The 27010-nt window shown below is 40.6% G+C and overlaps 1 protein-coding gene across 3 annotated transcripts in view; it reads right to left on the reverse strand.

Annotated features, from left to right (window-relative positions):
* Positions 1-27010, reverse strand: part of RNF145 (ring finger protein 145) — a 44517-nt gene that overhangs the window by 13826 nt on the left and 3681 nt on the right. For 2 of the 3 annotated variants that reach the window (XM_063168943.1, XM_063168944.1), the window contains exons 2-4: positions 21381-21594; positions 12631-12739; positions 3744-3835 (exon numbers count right to left, since the gene is read on the reverse strand). In XM_063168943.1, the coding sequence (XP_063025013.1) occupies positions 3744-3835; positions 12631-12739; positions 21381-21564 (385 nt within the window). In that variant the 5' untranslated portion in view covers positions 21565-21594. Of the gene's footprint in view, positions 1-3743; positions 3836-12630; positions 12740-21380; positions 21595-26419; positions 26440-27010 lie in introns of those variants that run through there. The other variant, XM_063168945.1, reaches the window with a different exon arrangement.

The raw sequence follows: 27010 nt of genomic DNA on the forward strand, positions 1-27010 counted from the left end.
TAAGCCCTTCTGGATGGGCTGGGGAGGGAAGCTGCCAGAGGAGAAACAGCAGTACCGGGGTTTTGCTTTCATTCTGCCAAGCTTCCCTACCTAGGGAAAGACTTCTGCTTTCAAAATAACTGCAACTGAGCTGAAAGCAATCTCTAATCCCTACTACTTAAGCATACAAAGTTCTCCCTCCTGAATGCTGTCCCCTTTCAAGTTAAATTCCTACTGTCAATTTGACAGATGTATTTCTGAATTAGCAGATGCCTCTGCAGAACAAGCACCCTTGCTCTCAGCACGACACTATCAGCATACTGGGTCTTGTGAGCCTCCCAGAAAGTTACTCTACTCATCTCTTTAAACGTTCAGCTGACTCCAGCTCTGAAGCATTCTCCCTCTGCTTTGTTGTTCTCTGCCCACACACACGTTGCTACAAGCCTATTTCAGACAGCAGCAGCTCACTGCTGTGCTGTCATATTCAGGAGCCTGGCAGGCAGCTTGCGAGGATTTCTGCGACTCACGGTAACTACGGCAACTCAGCCTCAGCACAAAGGGACACAAACACCAGCATCCAACGTGCTCTTCAGCATTTAATAAGAGTGTTGTCATCTGAAATCAAATACTGCAACAGCACCACATTAAACAATCCAGTGCTCTCTCTGGAGCTCTCAAATCACAAATTAGAGCCTGAGTTCAGTCTCAGTAAACAGCAGAAGCTGCTTTCCTCCAACAGCCATGTGTGGAGTGTGCTCCTCATCCCTGCTCAGCTCTGGCCCTCCCACCCTTTTAATTTAAACACTTGTCAAAAGTTACTTGTCATGGGAAGGAAAATTGTACACACCATCAAAGGAAATACATGGAGCACTTTCTCTGGAGGCTCCAACCTCCTCCCTGAAGTGTGCACCTTGTCAATTCTCAACCCCTGCAGCAAAGGCATGAATGTCTCCAATGTGAGTGGAGACATCCAAAATAAATGATGTTACTTCCCATTTTAAACTGGAGTAGCAGCACCTTAGTTCAGGACAGCCAGGGATTTACTCTCTGCAGTAAATCACACTTTATCTGCAGGTGGGGCTGCACAGCATCAGTCATCAACCTCACACAGCAGGATCAGCCAGAGAAAGTAACCTCACATCAAATCACAGATTTGAACACTCGAGGTATCTGCTATGACTATGAAATCCAGGTGAATGTTTGCACCCTGAAAACTGAAATGCTGTGGCCTGAAAACTGACAGACAGCTAATGAACCCAACAGCTGTAACAGTCCTGGAAGACACCAGCCAGGGTCCTCTGCTAGGGAATGAGGCAATGAGGAAGAAATCCACTGTGTGAACTTCCTGCCCATTCTTTTCCCTTCCCCAAACCTCCACAGATACATTAAACATTGCTGACAGATAGCCAGAGCCTCTCAGCTCATAAGCTAATGGAAAATGTTCAACAAGAAAGCTGACATGGTACAGTCACTTGGAGTAGAGAAGCATCTTTGTTTCATTCACAATTTTAGAAAGCTGATGCTAACAAACTCCCTGGTTACATCAGTGACTTACTCAAAAACAAAGTATCCTAAAGTTAATATAAAACCCCATTACTGTGCATAAGTAAAAGCAAGTCTTCGTGGTAGCATCACTTGCAAAACCCCCCAGCAGCTTTCAGAAGCTCACAGCTGCTGTGCTCCAAAGCAGCTCGCTCATCCAAGGGGCCATGTCCAAAGACATTTATTTCTCCCATCCAGCACTTAGGAACACATTATTATCCCCAGACAATAGTCATCAGATTGAGTTAAATGCAGGAGAAGAAATGACTGTGAGATCCCATTCAGAAAGTATTAATGAACAAAAGCATAAACAAAGGTTACTTTTGTGAACCAATTGATGCTGTACATCATTCCCTTAACTCTGACCAGAACTTCAGGAACCAGAGCTGTACCAGCAGTACCATTATTCCATTCTCTCATGCACCTGGCTTTGGTGCCTGTCAGCAGTGCTGCAGCACAACACCCTGTCAGGATGTGTGAGAAAAAGATGGAGCAAAGCACCTGTACATTCATTTTGCTGTGAAGATGACACCACTCAGTGCTGTGTATCCCTGAAACTCCACTGAATAAATAACCTTGTATACATCAAATCTTGTATACAACAAATGAAAACATTTCATATTTATACAAAACACTGTCAAGACTCACAGGCCACTTTCACAAGTCTTCCCCAAAGATGACTGCTTGTCATCAAGACCAAAATTACATTTTCAAGTTGGCTTTGAAAGAATAAGGACAATTAAATATGTTAACACATACACATTTGCTAGTACAGTCACAAGCACCTATTTCTGAAACACAATTACAGTAAGGGGACACTAATCTGATACCCACTACAACCCAAAACTATTGAATAAAACCATTATCTTTTTCTCACTTGTTTTTAGTGCCTATTAAAACCTAGATGCAGCATGCTGGGTTTGACTCTTGGTTTAGTTTTCAGGTGTTACTGAATGACACAATGCCTCCTGATCTGTTCCTGCCCAGGCCTGCATGATGCTTTCTGTGGGATTCTGCTTTACCATGGAACCCTGCACTGCACCTGGGAGAGATTCACAGGTCTAATTACAAACATTTTCTCATAAAAAGCATGCCAAAAGCTTTAGCTGTACTTTGGCATCACTTGACAAGACATTCAGAAGAGAGAGAAGTACACCCAGACATTCAGAAGAGAGATGAAATTATATCTAAATAATCTTTCCTTGATAATTACCAGCATGACTTCTATTAAAAATATTAAAATCAAAGACAAATGCCACATTTGAAAGTAAAGATGCAGGCAAACAGGAGATGGGTAAATTCTGTCAGACCTAACATACTGTAAAGTGGTAAACCCATTTTTATCTGCCAGTAGCAGCTGCAAGTAAACAGAGAGCAGCTGAGTTTTGCCAACAGTAGTACATGGCTGACTAAATCTGTCAATAATCTGATGGAAACCATAGATCTTAGTGAAAGGAATTAAGGAAGATTTTTCTTGCAAGCTTGTCTCAGGCTTCATTTTAAAAGACACATGGTGTGTGTGTGTGTGTGTGTGTGTATATTCCAGTATCCTCTCAGGAGAACATATGGTTTAGTGTAGCAACCTTAACAGTGAATTTATTCTCTTCCAGTCAAAGTTCAAAGGGTAAGGAAACACTCTGGGAAGTCCAATTCTTCGTGATTTATTTGGGATTTTTAGGTAGGGATGTCATCTCTGCCATTAATCAAACAATTTAAATGTGTTTAATTAGAAATATCCTCAGGACTCTGTAAAAAAACCAGTAGCCTGTAGTCCCATGCTCACACCCATCAATGTATTTAATCAGATTTTGTAAGAGAATGACAATGTTTAGCCAGAAAGTCGATGAAGAATTTATGTGCACAACACCTGAACTGACAAAAACACTACAAATGCACTCAACTATTGAAATTTCTACAGTACTTTCCACATAAAGGTCATTACAGACACTCCAGTTGTTCTGAATCAGACTGCATAGTCTGAGAATAACAGGGGCAGAGCATAACAAACAGACCTGGAAAGTATTTCGGATCTGCAAGTATGAGGTATTGGTAAATCAGTTGCATAGAAAAAGCCAAGCAGGATACAGCTGTCCTCCCATGCCTCTTGCATATTAATAAGAATCACAACAAGTTAAAATAATAAAAGACAAAGAGGTAAAACATGCAAATGTTCCAATGAAGAGAATCAGAGCTGTCTCCCCTCAGTTACCTGAAGCACTCACCTACTAAAGCAGTCATGAACCGGTTCATGGAGAGAGGCTCCAGGTACATTGGTCCTTCATAGCCCGATTCCAGTTCGCTCCTCACATAATCCCTAAAAACACAAACCCACCAACTGTTATGATCCATCTGATTCAGACAAGAAGCAATTTATTCATTCCACATGTATGTAACTTCAGTGTACATCACAGCCAATTAACTAAACTGCAAAATGCAATATTAACACTGCTGTTCCAGCAGCCAGGCTGATGGAAGGATCCAACTGAGGCATGACTTAAGGGAGAGCAGAATTATCTGTAATTAGACTCACTGGCAGAGCTGTAAAAATCCTTTGGGACATCTAAGCTGTTCTTCAGAGCGTGGCCTCAAAACTGCTTATTGACAAAGCCTCTTAGGCACCATTCCATTTTTAAGTATCCTTATTAAGTGGTTTTCTTCCTAACAATAATTTCTTTTCCCACCAGCAATGTGTGAAAAAAAATGAGAGCTTGACAGAGAGATCTTCCAATTCAATACTTACAGTATTTTGCACTTAAGAAGTTCTTTACATTCAATTAAAAGATAAGTAAAAAGGAAAAGCAATAGTCATGGAGTAGAGTCAGGAACAGAGTTGCTACATCACTGTTCTGTTCAACACAGAATTTGAAAGTTTAGTGCTATCCTAGCAGACACCCACAAACTGATAAAACACTATTGACAGATACAGTAAGAGCTTGAAAATCTCTCAGAATTCCCCTCAGAAAAGGTGGGCTGGGAGGGTGGGCTCTAGCAATCAAAGCGCAAGGTAAGAACCTGAGGACCCTGGGCAGTTTTCCATTGTTGGTGGTTATCCTTTGGCTCTGCCCTTGAGTAGGTTAACACACCAACAGAACTCAAATACAAACCTCACACTAAGAGCAGGCATTTCACACCTTCAGAAGCTGATCCTGGACCAGCACAGCAGGAATTCTGCAGTGGCTCCTTAATCTGCCATCAGACAGCAGGCAATACTCCTGACCTTCCACATCCAGCCCTGTGACCTTTCCTGCTCCTCTCCAGGGCAGCTGCAGCTCCACCCCCGTCAGGGCGCCACCAGCTCTGCCATCAGCAGCACAAAACCTGAGTTTGTTTCTGTCTGATCCTGTCCAGGACTCACATCTACCTGCATCACATCCTGGGAATGCCAGACAGACACACTTGGTCTGACCCTGCATGGAGCTCAGTCTGTTTGCTCGAGGGGCAATTCAGTTATTCTGTGTTTATTTTTATCACTGAGGCCAGCCACACTTGCTGGGAGCAGATGCAGACAAAGCACAGCAAAACAGGACTGGAAACCACAGCCAATACAAGAACTGCTCTTTTTATTTTAGTGCAGAAATAGATGCAATTTAGTGCTACTGGGAACATTCTCTTCTCCCCAGAAATGTGGGAATATACCCTGCTCCTAGGATTAACTTGCTACCCCAAGCAAAGGTATTCACATTTTCACTTGCAAAACATCTCTGGAATTCAAGATATAAATCTCAAAGTACTAAAACAAACACTTCAAAGCCTGTTCTTCATAGCTGACAACACTGCCTACTCAGAGCAGCTTTTCAAGTGTCATAGTATACGTGAGGTATGTTGAAATGAGTTCTTTAGACTGCAACCTACAATTAAAAGCACATGAGGACTGAAAAGGCACCTCAAATGACAATTCCAGACAGAAATCTTCCCTCTGTTCTCCAGGTATAGCTAAGCACAAGTGCTTTTTTTCCACCTTCCCAAATCTATAAGGTTGTAATCCTTTGGGCAAAGGAGTTATTTTTATTTATTTTCATCATATGGACCAGCAGAAAGCACTTTCTGAAAACATCAGCAACACAAACAGGATAATCCATCAGTTACAGAAGAGAAAAAAATAACAGCCCTTGCAAGATACTGTAGATGGCTTTTTGTCTCAGCAAAATCATACTCCATCCTCAAATTTTGGCTGGAAACACTGGCTATTTCTAAGCTGCTGGAAGGAAAGTAGTGAAGACATCAAGTTTCTTCTATATTTGTTAGGAAACAGGTTATAAAATCATCCAGGATACCAAGTGCAGCAGGATGACCTTACACAACTTAGCCAAGAGACACGAACAAAGCTGCACTTACAGTTGCTTCTTCACCACCAGAACGTGCTTGGATATGACCCAAATTTCCTCAAGCTGCATTTCTTGCTGTTGTCTGATTCAGTCATCTGCACAGAGGTCTGCACTTGGCTGAATTCTCTAAGTAACTCTCAATTAAAACTGAGTTTTAGGCCCACCAGTTTGGAGAAGCAATGTTTTAAGATCTCCTAAATTTTTTAAACAGTATTTTTAGCTGATGGCTGAATGAGGAAAGTGAAAGCAATGATTCTCCTATTACCAGTACAAACACAAGGATCTTTTGGCACAGACACCAATCAGAAGATGCCTCAAACAGCTGCAGTGCCATACAAGATGCTGAAAAAAGCAAGTGCCTGCACTCAATTTTGATCAATTAAAACTGTATTAATCTCCAGCTTTTACATTTGAGGATTGTTCACTTTACTGCAGTAGTGTAAGAAAACAAGAAGGCTAAAATCATTATTTACTAGTTAATGAAATGACTGAAACTACATTACTTTGGAAAATTAGGATTTAAGAATAAAGCTTAGATCAGATTCATGCTGCAGATTCATTCCCAGCCTCATTTAATCCAACTGCTGGCCTGTTAACAGGTACCTATGGACAGTCAGGACTAAATTGCTCCAAAGGTGATCATTTTTCACATGTGATCATTTCTCTGTTTCTGAAGTACAAAAAGGTCTTCCATCACTAAAAATATGCTTCATAATTGACTGACATAAGGTACAGTGGTTATCTGACCTGACTCATATTGCTGACATTTACTTTGGGTGATTAATCTGCACTGTCAACATCAAACACACTCTCACAGGTTTCTAATGTCTACAGACAATCTTAAAATTAAGTGTATTTTAAGTTTGTCCCTAAGAAGCAATTCAGTCTCTTGCTCCCACCCTTCTCATTTTAAGCTCTGTGAGGCTCAAGCCACCTGGGATACAATCATAATAAAACTGCAAAACATGAAATAAGATAATTAGGTGAACTCCAGTTTTAGCATTAACAGTGTGTTTAATCTTATCACTTCTATTCTGCATCAGTTATTTTTCCCAAGCTGCTTTTTGCTGGAAATGGGTAAAAGAAACGTGCTTCTTTTAAGCAAGACATTAGTGCTACTACATATGAAATAAAACCAGCATCCACCTTCCTTGTCAGGAGCAACAGGACTGTGGTAAATTAATTTAGTTCACTGCATTCTTTCAAACTGCATACTTTTGTCTGAGTAGTTTTCCTCAGCATGAGTAGCTGAAGCTGCTGGAGTCTTCAGCCACAAGCTGCAAGCTCCACCTAGGAAAGCTGAACTTAGCTTGAACTTCAGCTCAGTTACATGAAGGGAGGCCCTGGGAGCAGTGTGAGCTCTGGGTCACAGCAGAAGCTGCAAGCCAGCCAAATAAAAGCAGCCAACACCCACCTGGAGACAAAGAATCCAACAGGGAGCAAGAAGGTCCCAGACCATCCAGCACTGAACCAAGGGGTTTGTGCAAAGCACACCAAGAGTGGATGCAGGATGGGTGCATTGAGGGCACAAAGGCTCAGTGATTTTTGTGTTCTGGCTCCCTGGCTGCAGGCACCCAGCTCAAGCTGTTCCTATTGCTGTGCCATTCCATTATTAAACTAATTTCTTTTGGAATTGGAGACTGCTGCAGGAAACTTTCACAACTTCTCGTCTCCCAACACCCAAGTGCTGGCACCACGTGAGTTCACCAGGTACTCTGGAGCAGAAGGCATGGAAGGGTGAGTGCTGAAACTCCCCAGGCAAATTTGGAGAAGGTCCTGCAGTGGGTTTGAGTCACTCTCAGAGCCTCATCAGACAGTAATGTGCACACAGAAAAGGGATTCAATTCCACATGAAAGAATAGAGTTCAAGTCCCTCATAGCAATGGGAAATCTAATTCTTCAGGTACAAACTGTTGGCTAAATCTGACACCAAGACTGGATCCAGCTGCACCTACACTCCTCTCTGAACCTCCTGACTCCACAGGAGGGTCTCCCTGACAATCTTTTTTGCTGCTTGTTATTTATTCTTTCTGGTAACAGGGAACAAACTCGGCATAGAAAAGGGGATGCCCTTGGCCAAGGTATTGCAAAATTGAGAAAAGATTTATGGTACAGCTCAATTATCTAAAGAGCACACAGTGGCCTTGTGCCAGGAGGAATGGCCATATATTACTGGGACAGCTGGTGGGGGCCCCAGGAAATTTGGCCACTACATGGAACTCTCAATCAATTAAGACTCACTTATTTACGACTCCGCTTAGAGGATAAAAGCCCTGGACAAATGCATTGGTGCTTGAGGGAAAGAAAATTGGATACACCAGGCTCATGTCAAACAGGGGTGAGTAACCAGCCAGCTAATGAATGATGGCACTATGAAGAACTGATACTCTGAAGAGATGGAGTGGAACAGCTCACTCACCACTCCTGGTGCTGTTAACCCAGATGAGCAGAGCTGCATGGCTAAGTACATAATCAATGCACAATTCAGTGTGGTATGAAGTTAACAGGACTAAAGAGCAGCTAATTCACATGGATTGTTAGGGGCTGGGTTACCCAGCCCCTAAAGCTCTGTAAAACCCAAGGAAGCAGCTTTTATTTTTTGTTGTGAATCCAAAACAGCTCATGATCCAACCACTGCCTCACTGCCCAGTACAATGAGCTCAGCCACCAGCCCTCCACAGGTAAGGAGGAAAAATTTCATCATTTCAGAAATTTCATCATTTCTGAAATCAGCACTAGCTCTTAGCTGCATCCAAGCACAATTGTAGATAAAATCTATGGTAGCCACAACCATAAGAGAAAGGGAAGGGTGTATCTTACACAGTGAAATTTAAAAAAAAATTGAGAAAATGCAACCGATTTTGAGTGAGAATTCAAATAGTGGTGGTATGCAGCCAATTTCCCATACAGCTCTAGAGTAATAATGGCAGAGCTTTTCTCTCAACAATATACACCCCATTAATTCTAATGCATCCCATTAATTCTAACACCACACACCCAATCCCTGTATTAGCACTGAATCATGATGGAACTGCTCTCTACCCACCAGAGCTGAGTATGGGCCCAACACAACAGTATCAAATGGCAGAGTATCAATGTTGATGTGCGTGTTGCTGGAGAACAACAGGGATTTATTTGTGAAAGAAAATTCATCAAAGCTCAAGACATTGGTTTTGACACTGAACAAAGTGTCTGTCACTTGAAATACATTCCAAAGAAAACCCTGAAACTGTACTTGCCTGTGTTGGAAAAGGATGTGTTTGTGTAAGAACTCTTTGTAATCTTATGTTTGTAAATAATATCACTACAGGGACAATAATCACTCAATTACTTCTAACTGTAGAAACACTGTAGGATGCAATTTTAATTATTCAGCTCCTATTATGTCCAATCAATGGTTACAGTCCAATTATACTTAAGTTAAAATTTACTACCTATCCCCATCAGAATGAATCCTGCACTGGTGAGAAAGCCACTAAAATCTGATCACCTGTATCAACTATTGGAATGTGGCCAAAATGACGGACAAAAAATTCTAGTCACCATTCAGTGCAGAAGAGATGCATCACGTCTTGGAAAAAGTGAAGAAGGAGGCACAATGGAGGGAAAAACGAAGAAGGAGGCATCCACTGATGGTAGAAAACTTTTTTTGGGTCGTCACCAACAGCAATGTAATCTATAAGATTAAGATGCTCCATCCAGTGGTGACCTTGTTCATTCTGCTAATATTGTGCTTATTTCTTGTAATAACGTTGTATGTGAGACTAAGGGTTGTCTTTAAAGACTGTGAGTTCCTTCTGACACATGAGGAGGAATGCTTAATAAAAAAAGCAGGACTGCTGTACATCAGTTGTGTTCTTCTAACTGTATTTTTTTGTCTGAGTGGCTTTGCTTAGCAGAAGTAGCTGAAGCTGCTGGAGGTTTTAGGCCACAAGCTCCAAACTCTCACCAGCTCCAAGATCCCACCTAGAAAAGCCAAACTTATCTTGAACTCCTGCTCAGTTACATTAAGGGAAGCCCTGAGAGCAGTGTGAACTGGAAGATAGGGAGGCCATAACTCAGCAGGAGCTGCAACCCAGCCAGATAAAAGCAGCCAACACCCACCTGGAGACCGAGAAAGAATCCAACATGGAAAAAGAAGATCCTAGACCAAAACCCACCACTGGACCAAGGGGTGTTTGCAAAGCTCATGAGGAGTGGATGCAGGATGGGTGCATTGACTGGAAGGGTGCAAAGGCCCAAGGATTTGTGTGCTCTGGGTCCCTGACTGCAGGCACCCAGCTCAAGCTGTTCCTATTACTGTGCCTCTCACTTATTACACTTATTTCTCCTGAAATTGGAGACTGCTGCAGGAAACCTAAGGCAAAGAGATTTCATTAAATTGGATTTTGGGTTTTTAAAGCTCTCTTCTTTCCATAAACACAGATGGTATGTTATTTCCACCCAAATTGCCAGGTTAGCATGCTACATACAAATGTAGCATCTTCTGGGGTGCTCCAAGTATTCACAAACATTACCTAAACCATCTTTACACATTAAGGTAATTCTCAGCTCAGCAGGTAAGGAAACAAAACATTTAAAATTTAAATAACTTGTCAAGGTCACATAAACCTGGAAGTCTGAAGTCAGAGCTTAACTATAAAATTCAGATGATCTTATTTCCAGACTTGCAGATGAAGTGCAAGCTATTTCTGGGGTGGAAAAAAAGCACTGAAAGCTGAAGTCTTTCAACAGCTCAGAATTTCCAGGACACTGCAGAGTCACAAGTGCCAGATGATTCTGGTCTTGTTCTATAATTTGCACTAACCAAACTGGCCTCAATATAAGACCTCTTCATTGGTCTTAAATAGCATCCCAACTGGTAGTGCATGCAAGCAAGACCCTGGAAGTTTTCAGCTCTGAGCAGAATTACTAACAAAAAACACTGAAAAACAGTTTGCACATGTGACTACTGTGTGTCTTGTAATGATCAGGCTGCTAAATAGAAACATAAGTTGGAACTGGATAGCTTTGGCAATAAGAGGAATGGCTCTGCCAACAGATATGTCTGTCACATTTTACTATTTTCAGTGTGAAAACTAATGGGATTTAAAAATTCTTTTGTAGGGCTAATTCAAGCGTCACTCCCCAGATCTGATTCCCTGACTGCACAAAGGTTTCAGCTGAGAGCCCCTTGCACTGTGCTTCCTTCCAATCCAAACCAGCCCAGGGAATGGGAAAGCTCACTCAGAAGTGTCAGCAGCTACATTTGCCTTGCAAAATACCTTGGGAACACTGCTGGACTATTTGAATCCATGACATCTTTTAATTAAATATTTTTTTTGTGCTAGTTGATGCAAGATTTAATTAAAGTCTTCATTAACTCGCTCCAGGAGCACCAAGTAGAGAAAGCTTAGAAATAACACACAGAACAGTCCAAGCAGTATTTACTAAATATGTTACAATAAAGCCTATTAAGTCTCAAACCTCACAAAGCAACAGAAGTCAGAATTTCTATTACACAGAAATACAAACAAGGTATTAGAAGCAAACACAGTGCTATCCCTTAATATATCAACCAAATATATAACATCTCCCTTTCTTCCAAAAAAATTCAAGACCTGGAGTGGCATAAAAACCTCCAGCTGTAAATGTTCTGCACCAAAGCCCTCTGTCTGATTGGCATTTGTTACCAGATTTATTACTTCAACACTTAAATAATGTTTAGGTTGCTTTTTCTAATAAATAAGTCTTTAACCCTCTAAGAAACACCCACAAACTCCATCTATAACAAGTCAGGACTCCCCTGAGGATGACAAATAAACCCTTTTTTCCTTCCTACCATGAGGCTATAACTCCTCTCTTGTACACTCATCCTTTCCAGGAAATCACTAACTGCAGCTCTGACAGCCACAACAGCGACATGTCAAATCAGCACAAAACCTTCATTAACACTCCCCTGAACTGCAACATATCAAGACAAACATTCCAATAAATGCTCTGGAACAACAATTTTGATGTGGAAATAACAAAACTATCGCTTCCTTTAAATCAATTGAAAGCACATTTTTAAATGCTTCCCATCAGCAGGCACCAAAATAAGTCAGGCTCAAATCCATATTTTCAAAACTTCCCATGCAAAGCCTTTAATGTGATGGCAATGCCTTTGGTTCCAATTAAACACTGTGTCAGTAGGAAAGTTTACACTGGCTTTCAACACATTTAGCTGGGGCCAAGCAAAGATGGTTGATTCTGTCTTGTTTGACTCGGAGTTCTCCAGACTCCTGCTCTGTGTTTCAGATCCAAAACACCTGCATCCACTGTGAATTCAAATTTGTGTAATACATTTTAAGAATAAATTCCACTACTACTTTGCTTTTACTGGATTCCAGATCTGCTCTCTCTCCTGAGGTGCCAGGAAACTAAAAGTAACATCCTGTCTGCTGTGTAAAACACCCCAGTGCTGAAAGCATTTTAGCTGAGCCACTGAATAACTTAGATTACTGCATCAGAGGCCACATTTAGTCTTGTGGTAAGTGCTGTCTCTCCTTAGATTGGTGGGCATTGCACTCCCCAGACAAGCAACTCAAAATTCCTGGTGTTTTTTCAATGACTTCAAAGAACTACTTGACTGCATATTTAATTCTGTAAACTTTTCCAAAGACAGAGAACAGCAAGATATATTTAGATGTCTGACATAGAAAAAAAGGCCTCTACAAAATAATTTATAGAAAATATTAACAAAATAACTGTTATTTTTCTAATGTCCAAACCAAGCTGAAAAAATGAATCCATTTATCCTTACCTGGAAATTTGGTGCCCAGCATAAAGCAGCAGTGCAGTCAAAAAGTACAGGTAAAGCTGAACCAGGTGTTGCCTTGGTAAAGTTAGGAGCACAACACTTAAGATGTAACCTGTAACAAAAAACAGAAGCTGATATTTAAAAAAAAATGCTATCTAACACCAAATTAAAATAACACTTAGCATGTTCACAATTTAAGATGGGGACACAGAGGCTTTACTCCATATTAGTCATATAAAAGCCCACTCCAGCTACCAGGGTTGCATAAATCCACAGCCTGGGATTTGTAGCTTTTTATCCCAGCAGTTCCTGCACCTCTCATTAGCATTTAGTGAGGCTGCTGAAAATGACCCAATGCATCTTTACACTTTAAGGCTACAGCCTGGCTGCTCAGCAGCCTCTCCAACAAGCAGAACCCTGACCCTTATTTTCACAGGGATCTCACTCAGAGACCCACATAAAGCAGCACTTTGAAGTCCACTCCATAAGAGGGTGGTGCATGTCCAAACTCCTCCTTTCCAGACAGGCTGCAGGTCAAAAACCCACTCATGGTGCCCTTACAAATATTTATTTCCAGGCTCTCTCTCCATCACTGCAGTGCACTTGTGCTCCTTCTGAAGGTCAGCTCAAGTGCCTGGCACTGAAATCCATTTAGGAAAACAACCCAGCAACAGCCAACAACTCCCCTGAAGCTAAGAAAAAAAATGCTAGAGAAGAACAGATCCTGACCCTCACAGCCACACCAGTCATGTCACATATAAAGTTCCATACATTTATTCAGCAACATCAGGCACAGTCTTTTTAGCTAATTGATTTTTTGAGCTTTTGAAATATATTTAATCAACTCTAGATTAAGCAGTCATAAGCAGTGGCACAAGCAGGTACTATAAAACAGCTAGGGAACACAGCATGTTCCAGTATTTGAAAAAGATACTTTAGAGTCAGTATTTATGAAGAAGTATTTCAAGGCTGCTTAGTATCTGCCACGTTCAATAAGCCACCTCTGTAAAATTCTACCAACAGTTTGGTCTTCAAAATCTTGCAAGATGCTCCTAGAAAAGACAACAGACCCACAGGATGGCAAGCAGAGAGTGATCAATTCAGATAAGATAGATTATAAGATCAATGATAGACAAAGCCTATTTAGTTACCTTTTTAAAATACCAGTATATAATTTATGTATTTAACATTAAAGATAATTTTTCAATCACCTTCATGAAGTGGGTGTGACAAGTTGCACATTTGTCTCAGGATGTGCTTTTTTAAAAGCTGAAATTATTGGTAGTATTAAAAATCATTTATTAAAAATCAAGTGTCATACAAGTCACTAATTCTGTACAATATCACTTGGACCAGAGGGCTGGAGCACCTCTCCTGTGAGGACAGGCTGGGAGAGCTGGGGCTGTTCAGCCTGGAGAACAGAATCATTTTTATTTTGAGCTTTTTTAAAGGGGCCTGAAGCACAGCACTCCATCAGTTTCCTTCTAGCAACTGTTTTTTACAGAATAACTTGCTTTTACTTACAGCACACCAGATGTTCTACACAATCAGTTTTCTTCACAAACACCTGTATTTGCTGGAATTCCCATTCACCACCTTCCTTCCACCAGACACACAAATGACAAGAGCAGGAACTCCTCAGCAGTCTCCATGAAGACATTTCACTGCTTGCACCACACCACAGCCTCAAGAGCCAGCTCCAAGCTCTCAAACCATCTGCAGCCATTCCTACATCTCACCTCTGCTACATTCACCCCTGGATTCCTTTGGGAGGGACAATTCTCCCTGAGGAACAACCCACAACCATCTCTCATTCCAGCACAAGTCAAATCTCTCTAAACCTTTCCTTCTCACTCTAGCCTGTGACTCACCTTCAGGTGAAGAACTAAATGGAGTTTATTATGCAGTCTTTTATTCCTCTATTACTCTATAAATAGTTTTAGAATACCTGTTTACTGTATCTGTATTTAAGCTCTGTCATCTTTACCTTATTCTATCACAAGAAAGCCAGCTCCTTGGCGTGTGAGGATGTACCTGAGCAATGGCAGGATCGTTTCTGTAAAAGTAACACGTTTTGGAGGGCAGTAACAAAGATGTGATACAAAGATGCAAGGACTTAAATATCACTGAAGTTCATTCTTCTTTACAGGATCACGAATTTAATCAAAATATTTAGGATCCTTCAGGATACAATGAAGGAGTGGAAAAAAAATTAAAAGGCTAAATTAAAAGATGAAGCAAGTGCTGTCACAGTGCCTTCTAAGCAGCAGGCTTCCACACTGCACAGATGCTCAGATCCACGAGACAGCCAAGGTTACTGCAGACGCTTCTGCAATGAACTCCACTGCTCTGGAGTTTGGGCTGGAATGTAAATGCTCACTTTGAAGCAGCCATTTGGTTTAATTGTTAGACTTTGAAGAGGGGGAGAGCAACAGACATTTAAAGTAGTTCCCATTCAATCTTATTTACAATTTCCTCTTGTGACTTGGTAAGAGGGAGATTTCAGCACACTTCATACTGCAATATTTGCATTTTTGCTGCAGAGGCCCTATTCCCAAAGTGGTACCAATCTCATTTTTATCAACAAAGCTTCTGCCAAAAAAAAAAGCCAAATAATTCTTTACCAACCCATCTGATTGCACAAGAAAAGGAAGACAAGCTCAAATTCAGACACTTTCAATAATATTCTATTTCCTTTGTTCTCATACAGACAAATGAAGTAATTAATGTATGATGTAAATAAGATTCCACTTCAAAAAAAGAAAAAAACGATCAGGAAATAAAATTTCTCACAGTAGCTTTCCCATCTAAATCATTACACTCTGTTTTCATTTGCACCTCCTCTGCCAGAAGAAAACACGATGCTGAGCACATATATCCCTTTGGAGAGAGTCCCCACACACAAGGACTCGGAGTTTGAGAAACAGCCATCTCACTGGGTAACCTCTGAGCAGGGGTTAACAATAACTAACACTCACTTCCATCCAAATGCAGCTTTTGAGCTCTGTGTCAGCAGTGAGCACTCCCCTCCTTTGATTTGGGCTGTGCTATTTTTGCTCTTGGGACTTGGTGCATTGTCCCTTTTGACTCACCATGAACATTTCTGGGTAAAGCAAGCAGCAGGCTCAGGGAAGCCCAATTCCTGCCCCCGTAAAGGAATGGTTCTAACACAAGTTAAAAACAATAAACAGAAAAGATAAAGAAAAGGGAGAATAATCTTTCCTGAATAGTCAGAGTGCTGTAGTGCCACAACACCAAGAAGGAGACTTGCACCTTTTATGCTTCCAGCTGTAAGGAGCATTACAGCAGCCACATTCTGCCAATCTTAAAAATACACAAATCCCCACTCAGCTCCTATTCAGGAGCACAAGGAAGCAGAGAATTCCACTGCCTCTCATGCAAGATGCTACAGATTTAGGCTCCACTGGAGAAAATAAACTGCTTTTCTGCTTAGGATGATTTTCACAAAGTTAAACACTGCTAGACAAGAACATTGGTGCATTAACCAGTTCATGACCTCATTTACAACCTGTTGATTCAGCTCAGTGGAAACATCTGGCTGTGCAGTGCTCATTGTTCAGTGAGCAGCAGCTCAGACTGCCTTTCAGCAATCTCTCTCCATTTATGCACCACCAAGGTGTTCCCAGCTCCTCTCACCAGAATTACCTCTTTGCCGACTCAGGTGTCTGAGGTTTATTGACTGCACACAATGGAGGCTTCTGGAACATGATCAAAGTCACAACTCATCCTCTTTATGAGGCACTTTAGGGCTCATTTGCATGATTACAGATCCCTTGTGTCCATTTCATATCATCACTCACAGTTTCCTGCACATTTAGTCTAAAAGTGAGAACTTTGCACATCAAAGAGTTCATAACATTTCTTAATAAGGCCACACCAACTCTTGGAGTGCCAGAAAGCAGGAGCACAATTGCTTGGATTTTACCAGGAAATTAATTCAGGGGGCCCAACTTTTCCATTTTCCCATATCCTGTGAGGGTAAAGGGTCCATGATTTGCAAAGCAACTTGCTGGGAAGCAGCAAGTCCTGAGCCTCAGGCTCCATCCCAACAGGCAGCTCTCCTGCCTCAGAGGGATCAGTGCTCTCTGAGTTAGTCACTGCACTTCAGCCTAATCCTTGACTGTCCTCATTTCAGTTTGTTCAGACAAATATCTGGCCACTACATGCAAGTGCCAAAAGAACAGGACATACCTCTGAAAGCCTGCTTTTGAGATGGTAGAAGCACTACAGAAACAACTGGCACATTTATTTTTAATTCTCAGGATAACCAACCACCAGACTGGTTACACTGCAATTTACACAGAGATTTCATAAATTGCCAATGTCTAAATCATCCATCTCAAGGCAAGATTTTTAAAAGATATACTTTCATATACCTGTCCTCCAGAAAATGCCAGAAAATTAGTTCAAACTGAGAAAGCACACATCTAAACATGCTTGCACATATGGAAATTGGCATTTACTCAGTCATGGCTCAGAACAACTATAAACAGAGATCAGAAATCCTGTTATCAACATCTGCACATCTCAGTGAAAATAATGCCAACAAAACAATTTATTCATTACTGGGGTACTGCCATCAACAGCTGTTTCTTCAATTTTTAATGCATAACAGATTGGGCACTTTAAGTATAAATAATCCAAGAAATTGAGTTCTTTACAGTGATTTGCAGTATTGTCTGAACAAATAAAATGGACTTTTGATTCTAGTTCTGCCATATGATTAGGAGACTCTTTATAAATCACTAAGAGAGGCTGCAATGCTGTCATGAGACTGGTACTCAGAATCAAAAATTTCAAGCACTTCCTTTCAAAAAGGCTGCTAGTGGCTCCTTTTCAAAAAAAAAAAAAAAAAAAAAAAAAAAAAAAAAAAAAAAAAAAAAGTAGCAATGTGGGTTTCCAAAAAAGAGACATCAGCTTTATACAGAAAAGCTACCTGAAAATACCCATATGCTGAGAAAGCTGCTTAGGAAAAACCTACAACGTTTAGGGAGCAGTAAAGGAATCTTCAGTCCTGAGTCAGAAAATAAAAAAGGCTGTGCTGGATTTTGAGCATGGCACACTCTCTATCTCCTCCTGTGTCCTACCAACTGCAGCACACACTGTATTTTATCCAAGAAGAGAATGAGAAGATGTAACAAGTGATTATTTTAAGAAATAAAGACCAAGTCCATGTCATCAAATTGCACTTGATTAAAAATAGCTATAGTTTAAAATTAAATAGTAACACTCAGAAAATAGTTCTACTAGCCATTTATCCAAGTGCTGCTGCAGGAGAAAGACAGAAGACATGAGGCAGCAAAGCCAGAGATGCTGATCCTAAGCAGGACCTCATCTTTGTATGCATTAACTGTATTTACACATTTAAGTCATGCATCCTCTCTTGCAATTTTAAGAAATTTGTTTCTGTACTGAAACAACTCATTTCTTCTCACACTGAAGCTTCACTTGGCACTTCTTACAGTGTTTGTACCAGAGTAGAGTATCTCTCCCCTAAAAAGGCAACACAAAAAAAGAAATCTAAATAAAAGATCTACGTAAAGCACAAGAGCTTAAAGAGAAGTGGGCAGACCAGGGGTGCAATCAGCACAAAGGGCAGGAAGCCCAGCAGGTTTCTCCTCCCTCAAGCCCCCCTCATAAAAGCAGCATTCATAACAAGCAGCTTGCACCTAGCAAGTGATGTGGCCAAGAGATTAAAGTATTAACCATGCAGTTCAAGAAACTGTCATTACAAACAGGCTTGTGAAAGATGACACATCTCCCACCTATTCCAAATATTCAAACACCTTTTTTTTTCCTGAGAATTTCTTTTTATTTTTTGTAATAACAAAGAATACAGTTTAAGATAGAAAACTGCTCTATTTTTACTCTTGAGTAAGAAAACCCTGTATTTTGTGCAATTCTGTGCCTCACCCATGACAGTGACTTAAATTCCAAGCCTGACTCTGATTATAGGTTAAGCTCATGACTCTTTCCATCTAGCTCAGAGTATTTACCACTTGGCACAAACAGCATTGCTTTGCCCTTCTTCACAGGAGGAAATTACGTGGTTTCAACTTTTTTCCACCAAAAGAACACAAAAAGAAGTGTCTGTTTTCTCACAGTTGCTCTGCAGTGCAGAAGAAAATTGAGAAGTCTGGCAGTAAGTGCTAATCTACCCTACACAGAGGTTTCACCAATTCTAACCAGAAATTTATCTCTGTTGTTTACACTGCTCTGTGCATATTTAGTTGAATTTCATGCAGGTGAACTTGTGGTTGAGTGGTTATCAGGACTGAGTATTTTCCTTTGCTCAAGCAGATAAGAGCTGTTTTATGGAAAGATATGAAAAGGAAAAGTTGTTTAAAAGAACAAAGTACATTTCAGAAGCTTTTATTATACTCACAGTACTGTTAACTGGAATGGGAATCACACAGGAGCACACATCATTTCACTTGTTACATTTAAATAGAAAAGACTCCTGGTAACCCCCAGTTCTGAACAAATTTCCAATTCTGTCTCCTTAGTTCCAGGAAAAGGTTCACTATATAAAGATTGGAAGAGTTTATTAATTTTTAGGGCTCTCTAATCAAATTGTTCCTTGAGCATCTCCCTGAGATAGATGCACCCAATTTCCTCAGCTGCTGGAAGCACTTATATAGCACTATATATAGCACTACAAGATACTGGCTTGTAGAAGAAATTCAGTGATTGTTTGATACTGCAAAGCTGCCACTGCATTTGCTGATAGTGTTTCCTAACTGAAAATATGAACAGAGGATTTTTCTTTTTCCTAAATAAAGCAGATTAGTATGTTGAAACACATCCACGGTGAATTGCTGTTTAAATTCTATGCTGGCATTAATTTCCTCAAATGTATCTTCAAAGAAGCTCAATTCTCCAAACTGGTGGAAAAGTACTTTGTTTTCCCTACAAATCCAATTTATATATTTTGATACATCATCTTAATTAATGTTATACTCTAAAGCAGTGCAACTAAATCTATATAAAATGCCATGGAGGCATGTAAATTGATTTAGCCCAGCTTTACCCTGACACAGCTTAAATCCCCAACAACCAAGGAAATGAAACACAGCAACTTTATGTGAAAAGTTTTGTCACTAAAAATTGTCTGAAAATCCTTTAAAACAAGCACCTTGTTTGACAATTTAGAAGCTCTTCTTGCTCAGCAGCCACCAGCTAGAGAAATAGAAGTGCATACATTCAATGTCATAAAAGCAAGAAGTAAAAGAACTGCTGAGTGATTGTTCACCAGGACAAAAGTACCCCTTGTAGAAGGAGCAAAAAGTCAGATTTCCCTGGTTTGGTACAAAAATAGCAACCAGATGGGAAATTCTTTGGTAACAATACTCATCCTCTCTGTAGTGTTTTTTATTGGTGTATCTCAACATACTTTAACAAGGAAAAGATTATTAAATGCCTATTAAGAGGGGCTTTGTCAGAGCTGGAAATTACCCACTGCCATCTTGAAAACCTACTGCACAGCTTTTAATTCTGCATTAGAAGCTGATCTGATACAGTGATCCTTAAAAGCTTTGTGTGTGCACACAAATGCAAGAGAAAGACAGCTGTATGCAGGTACAGGCCACCACAGTCCTGTGTCACATTCACCTGTGTCACATTCACCAGCTCCAAACAGAGCTGTCCTCTCCCACAGACAGAGGAAAAGGGAACTGTGACACCAATGTTTTGTACTGTAAGTACACTGTCATCCCAGCACCAGGACAGTGGAGCCATAACAAAGAGAGCTGCACACACTTTTAGTGCAGTAAATGGTTTCCAGACAACAAGCATCACAAAAAAAGGGAAGCCTCGTGCCAACACTCACACAGTCAGGATTAAAGTCAGGACATGCTCCTTCAAAAGCCCACAGTTTCCTAACTGCTTAAGTAAAGTGTGTTTCCTTCAGCTGACTGCAGAGCATCTTTATCTTCCAAAACCATCTAGAAGGAAGAAACACTCCAGAGTGGTTAAATTATATGCTAGCCCTTTCTCTCCAAGGCAGGCAGTGCTCAGGCAGATGCTTGCCAGAGATCAACCTCAGCTGCCCAAATCCAGTCCCTAATTCACCCCATGTGCAGATGAATCACACTCTCACCTGGAGAGCAGGTCCCAGCACACCAATCCTTTCATCTCCCAGAAACAGACATCTGGCATTCCAGAGCTGGACTTGCAGGCCAAGGTTCACACCTCAGCTGCCTGAGTTAGTAATTTTGTCCATTTATCTGCAACACAAGGGCTGGTTACCTGCTTGGATCCACTCACAGCAGAGAGATGGTTCATAAGGGTGTAAACTGAAGAGCCAGAATGGTGCAGCAGAGAAAACTAAATTTCTAGTGCTGTGGTCAGTCCAAACCAGGCCACATTTTCTCTAGCCTCTTGTTTAATGTTAAGTTTTTATACTTCTTGTCTGCACAGCATTTCACAGCAGCTTCTTCATCAGTCAAACCCCAGCCAAAGCCCCTGTGCTCTTCTTTCAGGACACCAATTGTGTTTCCAAACACCAGGTTTACTTGTAAAAGCTAAATAACAACAATCAGTAAAAACCCTGGGTAAGATTTCTTTGCTGCTAACATAAACTGTCCCTTAGGCAGGACTGTAATGAATGCATTGTCATGTTATTCTCTGTAATCAATATATTAACATGCTGTTACTAAATTCTTAAAATTCTTGTAGCAAGCCAAAAGGTATTTAGTAGAGTAGTATTTTCTCTTGAATAGATCTATACTTACCCACATAATGCATATTAAGGGCCAAGTACTTGTACTGGAAGAGAGGGTTGTTGTGCAGGCTACTTCTTTGGATCTGCTGGAAGAATGAGCTGACATCCCATCTGTACAAGACATCCAACAGCATGATGCTGGGGACCCTTAGGGCCACGTTTAACACTGCCTCCAACTTCTCCTTTGCAGCCATTCTCTTCCCTTTCTGTGAATTGGCAGCAGACTGTAAATAGCACAAGAGAGAGAAGAGTAATCAGATCAATCCCACTGTACAAACAGCCATTAGGCTTTGTGATCCTGTGAATGGGGCTTCCTGTGTGGCCACAAACGGCTGAATGAATCAACTGACTTAAACTCAAATCCACACAGGACTGCTTCTATTTTGGCTATATAAAGGTCAATTTGCTAGCAGTTTTTTCCACGGTGACACTGTAAAATGGGGGGAGGGCAAGTTAATGGCATGAAAATGGTCTAAGGGGGTGTGGACAGCTCTTATTTACACTCATTTAGCAGCTGAGATCTCACTGAAACCCCCCAGTGTGGTAGGTACTACATAAACATTTACATGAACAGCATCAGAATGCAACACTCTATGCTTTAGAAACCAAACACCAATAAAATTCAGACACTACATCCATCTAGCTTAGCACTATTTCTGTGTCTCTCAAATTAAATAATCACCCATTAAGGCAGGTCTGTAAATATTTTGGATTCACTTCCTCAATGCAAATTGCAATAAGTAATTTTCAAATACCAAAAAACCTTAAAAAATCATTTGCAGCCTTCATTAACCTCTACAAATTTATCTATTTATATAATTTGAGGGCTGTGTGTTTTGAAGATTGGGACCAACAATGCAACTAATTCTATTCATTTCTATGTAACTCACAAAGAATCATACAAACAAATGACCATATCCTCACTCCTGAATACTAAAAGGTAATTTAAATTTGGAGTCTGCCATCACGTAAGATGGATGATGCACAACAAAAAAGGGCATTTTTTTTTAAAAAACAGCTGGTCCACAACAGCATCTCAAAAGTCACCAACAAAATAATTTTAAAGAGTAAAAGGATCAGTTTGACATCCTGTCAGCTAAGACTGACAGTTGTTCCTAAATTAAATGTGCTGGTTTTACCATTTACCTGCCCATCCCTTGAACGTGATTCACCCCAGACTGCATTAGGGAAGTGCAGTTGAAGATGGAGATGATCCAGCAAGTTTTTATCCACAAGAAGCCACTCAAAGTAAAATCATCTGCAGCACAATCAGCCCCCCATAAGGTCAGACTTAAAAGGCTCCCAATACCAATTATTAGGGGGACAACTGGAAAGAACTGCAGCCTGAGCAAAGATATGGAAAACCCGCACTTGAACTACACTTTTAAATAAAATTTTACAGGACTTTATTCATATTGTCCCTGTCTAAGTTATAAAAGCTTTTGTAGCTGTGCAAGTTCTATACCTCAAGCCAGCACTGCAGTCCAGCATGAAGTGAAACCATGCAAATATACATTAAGAAAAAAACTCAGCCCAAATAACCAAAAAAAACCCCAAGACCTCTCACTTACAAGCCTCGTGTGAGGTTTTATTTGTGTTGCCATGGCCTGGATGACACTGCAAACTGTTCATGTCACACCTCTCAAGCCATGATGACATAAAATTAATTTAGCTCAAGAAGTCAGGACAGATCAAAACTGAGATGTGGCTCAATAAACCACAGGTTGCAGGGCTGTTGCCTGCCATTGTCTAGGCCACAGTCTGATTTCTCAAGTTATGTAAATGCTGGCACTTTTTACAGAGCTCTACAAACCCCAAGGGGAGCACATCCTTCCCCTCAGGCAGGAAGTGCCTCCCAACCACATCGGGCACCCCACACAACACCAGCATTTCACAGAGCTGCCCAACACAAATTAAAAGGTCAGCCAGAAGATTACAAATATTTCGATTATTTACAAAACTACCACCCAAGCAGCTACTACAGAATCAGAGCATTCAACATTTTTTCTGAATAAAAGACTGAGTTTAAAGGGATGGTATTGTACAAACAGAAGTTGGGAGTTACAAAGTTGGATACAGGGAGTTACAAAAAATTACAAGTTTATGTAATTCACATCAAAATATTTTACATGTCCCAGAATTATCAAAAATCTATGGGTTTGTTAAGTTCATAAATTTTATCAAAACTCAGAAATTAGGCTGCCTCCCCATTTTTTACTAGGTTCCTTTTCTAAGTAGATCAGGATGTAGGGATAGGGATGAGCAGGGACTGACAGGTTTTCAATCTGTCATAAAAGTATCCACGTAAAGTGACAACAAGTGCCTGATATCAAATTACATTCTCAAAACTGTCAAACCTTTTCCAGTCATCAACAACAACCAAAGATGCATGACAAGAAGGTAACTTTCACTTGAGCTTTCACTTTCCTTAGTTACTCCAAAAAGAGAATTACATGGACAACTTAATACTGAAAGTTAACTTGAGGATCAGCACATCCAAATTAAGCTGAAAAATTCTGCCTCCCAAATTCATGCACTCATACTTGAGATACAGCAGATAAAAAAGGGCAACATTTAGATTATCTAAAAGAATAATTCAATTTCAAATGCTGCTAAAACAAAAGCAACACAAACTTTGAAAACCACATCGTGTCGCAACGGAAGTGCTGAGGAGCAGCCACTGCAACTGCACAGCATCCTCTGTGCCTGAGCGACAAAAAAACCCCAATACTAAGAAGAAACCCTTTAAAAGTAACTCCACTAGAAATGCGGATGTGTTAAATAAAGGCTCAGTTGTAATGGCTGCCAAGTTCTAACAGAACGAAACAGAGACAAGCAAAGTCCATTGCTCTAAGCTCATTATATTGTAAAGAGCTCTCACAATACATTATTTTGATTGGTGTAAAAACAAACAAAAAAACAACCACAACATTAAACCTCTAAAACCTTTAGATAAATGATGATGACAGGAGTTGCTGGATGTTCAGACGTTAGGAAAAAAAAAAAATAGGTCACTTGTTGTACAAAGCCAAAACATGGACTGGGGAGCCACTTGTTTGTGTTTCAAAATTTTTTCCCATGATTTCAAACATCTCCCTGTTCCAAATTAGAGTAAGAAAAGGAACAATCTCAGGAAGACTGCCACGGTTTAACTCCTGCTGGGAATTAATATCACACAGCCACTTGATCACCATCACCCCTCCCAGTGGGATGGAGAGAACTGGAAAAAAAGGGCAAAAACCTTGGGTTGAAATAAGAACACTTCAATAAATAAAATAATGACAGAATAGTGACAATGACAGTAACTGTGGTGAATGGCAGATAATAACCAAAAAAAGAACAGAAAAAGAGAGGACTAAAACCCAAGAGAAAGCAGTGCCACAATGCAGTTGCTCACCACCCACTGACCAGTGCCCACCCAGTCCCTGAGCAGCAGTTGGTGTCTCCCAGCCAATTCCCCCCTGTGCATACTCTGGCCATGAGGTTCTGTGCTGTGGGATTTCCCTTTGCCCAGTTCCCCCAGCTCCTTGTGCACCTGCTCACTGTCAGAGCACAGGAAACTGAGCAGTCCTTGATTTAGAGCAAGCACTGCCTGGCACCAAATAAACCATTGGTGTGCCATCAACATTATTCTTGTACTAAATCCAAAACACAGCACTGCACCAGTTACCAAAATTAACTCAATTCAAGCAAAAGCCAAGACCAAGAACTTCAGATTTCAGATCTTAAGCTGTGCTATTTGGCCAAAACAACCTTTTAAAAAACTCCCTTTATAACTGATTGTTCAAGGAATATGGAGTGTTCATTTTTGGTTTATAACAATTATATTTCAAAAATCCCTCCCTCCCCTGGCACACCCATTTTGTCAATAGCATATTCCTGGTTAGCCTTAAAGAAAACAGTAGAATTGGCAAAAATCAATTAAAAGAAAAAGGGAAAAACTTCAAGTTGTCCCAGCTCATTCCCTCAGCAGAACAGACCATCTTGAGTGTGATCACACGGCACATACCCTCTCAAAGATAACACACATTTTCCCTTTCACAGAATTTTTTTTCTGAAGTTTTATCACAACAAAATTTTGCCATTTCAGCTGAAGCTGTGAATTCTGCCACTTAAACCAGTGTAACTGTTGCTTCTGCACCAACATAAATATAAATCCATCACATCACAGGCAGAAAATATGCCCTGATAAAGCAGCACAAGGGCCAGGAAAAATCCACACTCATTTATCCTAACAGGTACAAAATTACATTAACAGAGAAAAGTTTGTACATTTAGGAAAGCATTAATCATAAAGTTACTAAATAGTTACAGAAAGAAACTGGAATACCTGCAAATGTAAGTTATTCCAAGCCTATTGCCACCAATAATCACCACAGAAAGTAATTCCAGTCAAATCAGAACCTCAAAACCAGACTTGATCCTGCAACATTCACCTCACATCTGTGAACAAGATGCTCATTCTGCTACAGCATCACAACCTAAAATACTTGGCAAGATTGACTGAAATCCAAAAGAGAGAATTTCACCTTCTGTTTCTCACATCCATGAAACTCCAGTTACTCTGGATACATCCGTTAACAAGCGGATTCTGGTCTGCAGTTTAGTTAGATTAATTTTCAGTAATAGATTCTGAAACTAAAAATATCACCAGGAAAACCTTTTGTTTTCCTCTGAGGTAAACTTGGCTAGACAGGCTGTGAAAAGGAAAAAAATATTTTAAAAATAATCCCAAACAAAATACAAAACATACAACTCCAATCTGCAGCTGTAGAAAAAAGTTCAGTGTCAGTCCAACAACCAAAATTAGACCCATCAGCTGGGTTCTACCCACTCACTCCCTTCTTTACACCTGTCCTGGTCTGAGGTGCAAAAAGAATTTGAATTACAGAAGAATCCCATTCTTCAAAGACTCAGATACTTGTATCATCAGTTTGGGAGGGAGAGAACAAAGGGAAGCAAAGGGAAGGAACAGGACTAAAAGGTTTATCAAATATGCACTTAGAAAAGAATCTCCCTGTGTGATTGTGTAGAGAAACAAAAACAAACCTGGAACGGAGAGTACGTGAGTCACCAATCCATCAGAAGGGCTCTCTCCCGCGCAGACAGTGCCAAGGAGAGGGAAAGGCTGCCTTGCTCCCATACAATTGCAACTGGCTAACAAGGACAGCAATCAATGGTTTCTGCTGAGGAGGACAGATCCAGCGAGATCCAGGAGCAGAACAAAGCCCTGGAACACTGCAGACGTGCACAGCAACACCAGCACTGGCACCCAGTCACTGCTCCCAGGAATGCTCACCCTGGATCCCTGCAGGTGTTCAGCAATTCCAAATAATAACCAGAGACTATTCAGCCTTCCATTTATAGGTTTAGAGAGTCAGTCAGCAAACAGACAGCTTGATCTTGCTGTGTAAGCAGTTAACAAGAACAAACAACATTTTTTTTCTCCTTATTTTCTCTTTCTCCTCATTTTTTTCCCCTTTTTCCCCCATCTGGTCTAACAATATGAATTGCTGTACAACTGCTGCAGTGGTGTGCCTGAAGAACTGATATTTCTACCTGGAAAACACAGTAATTCCTACATTCCTACTCATCCAAGACTCATTCAGTTGTGAACTGTGGCACAGCTGAGGTTAACCA

The sequence above is a fragment of the Melospiza melodia genome, chromosome 14 (genome assembly GCF_035770615.1).
Source record: "Melospiza melodia melodia isolate bMelMel2 chromosome 14, bMelMel2.pri, whole genome shotgun sequence".
In the NCBI taxonomy this organism is placed as follows: Eukaryota; Metazoa; Chordata; class Aves; order Passeriformes; family Passerellidae; genus Melospiza; species Melospiza melodia.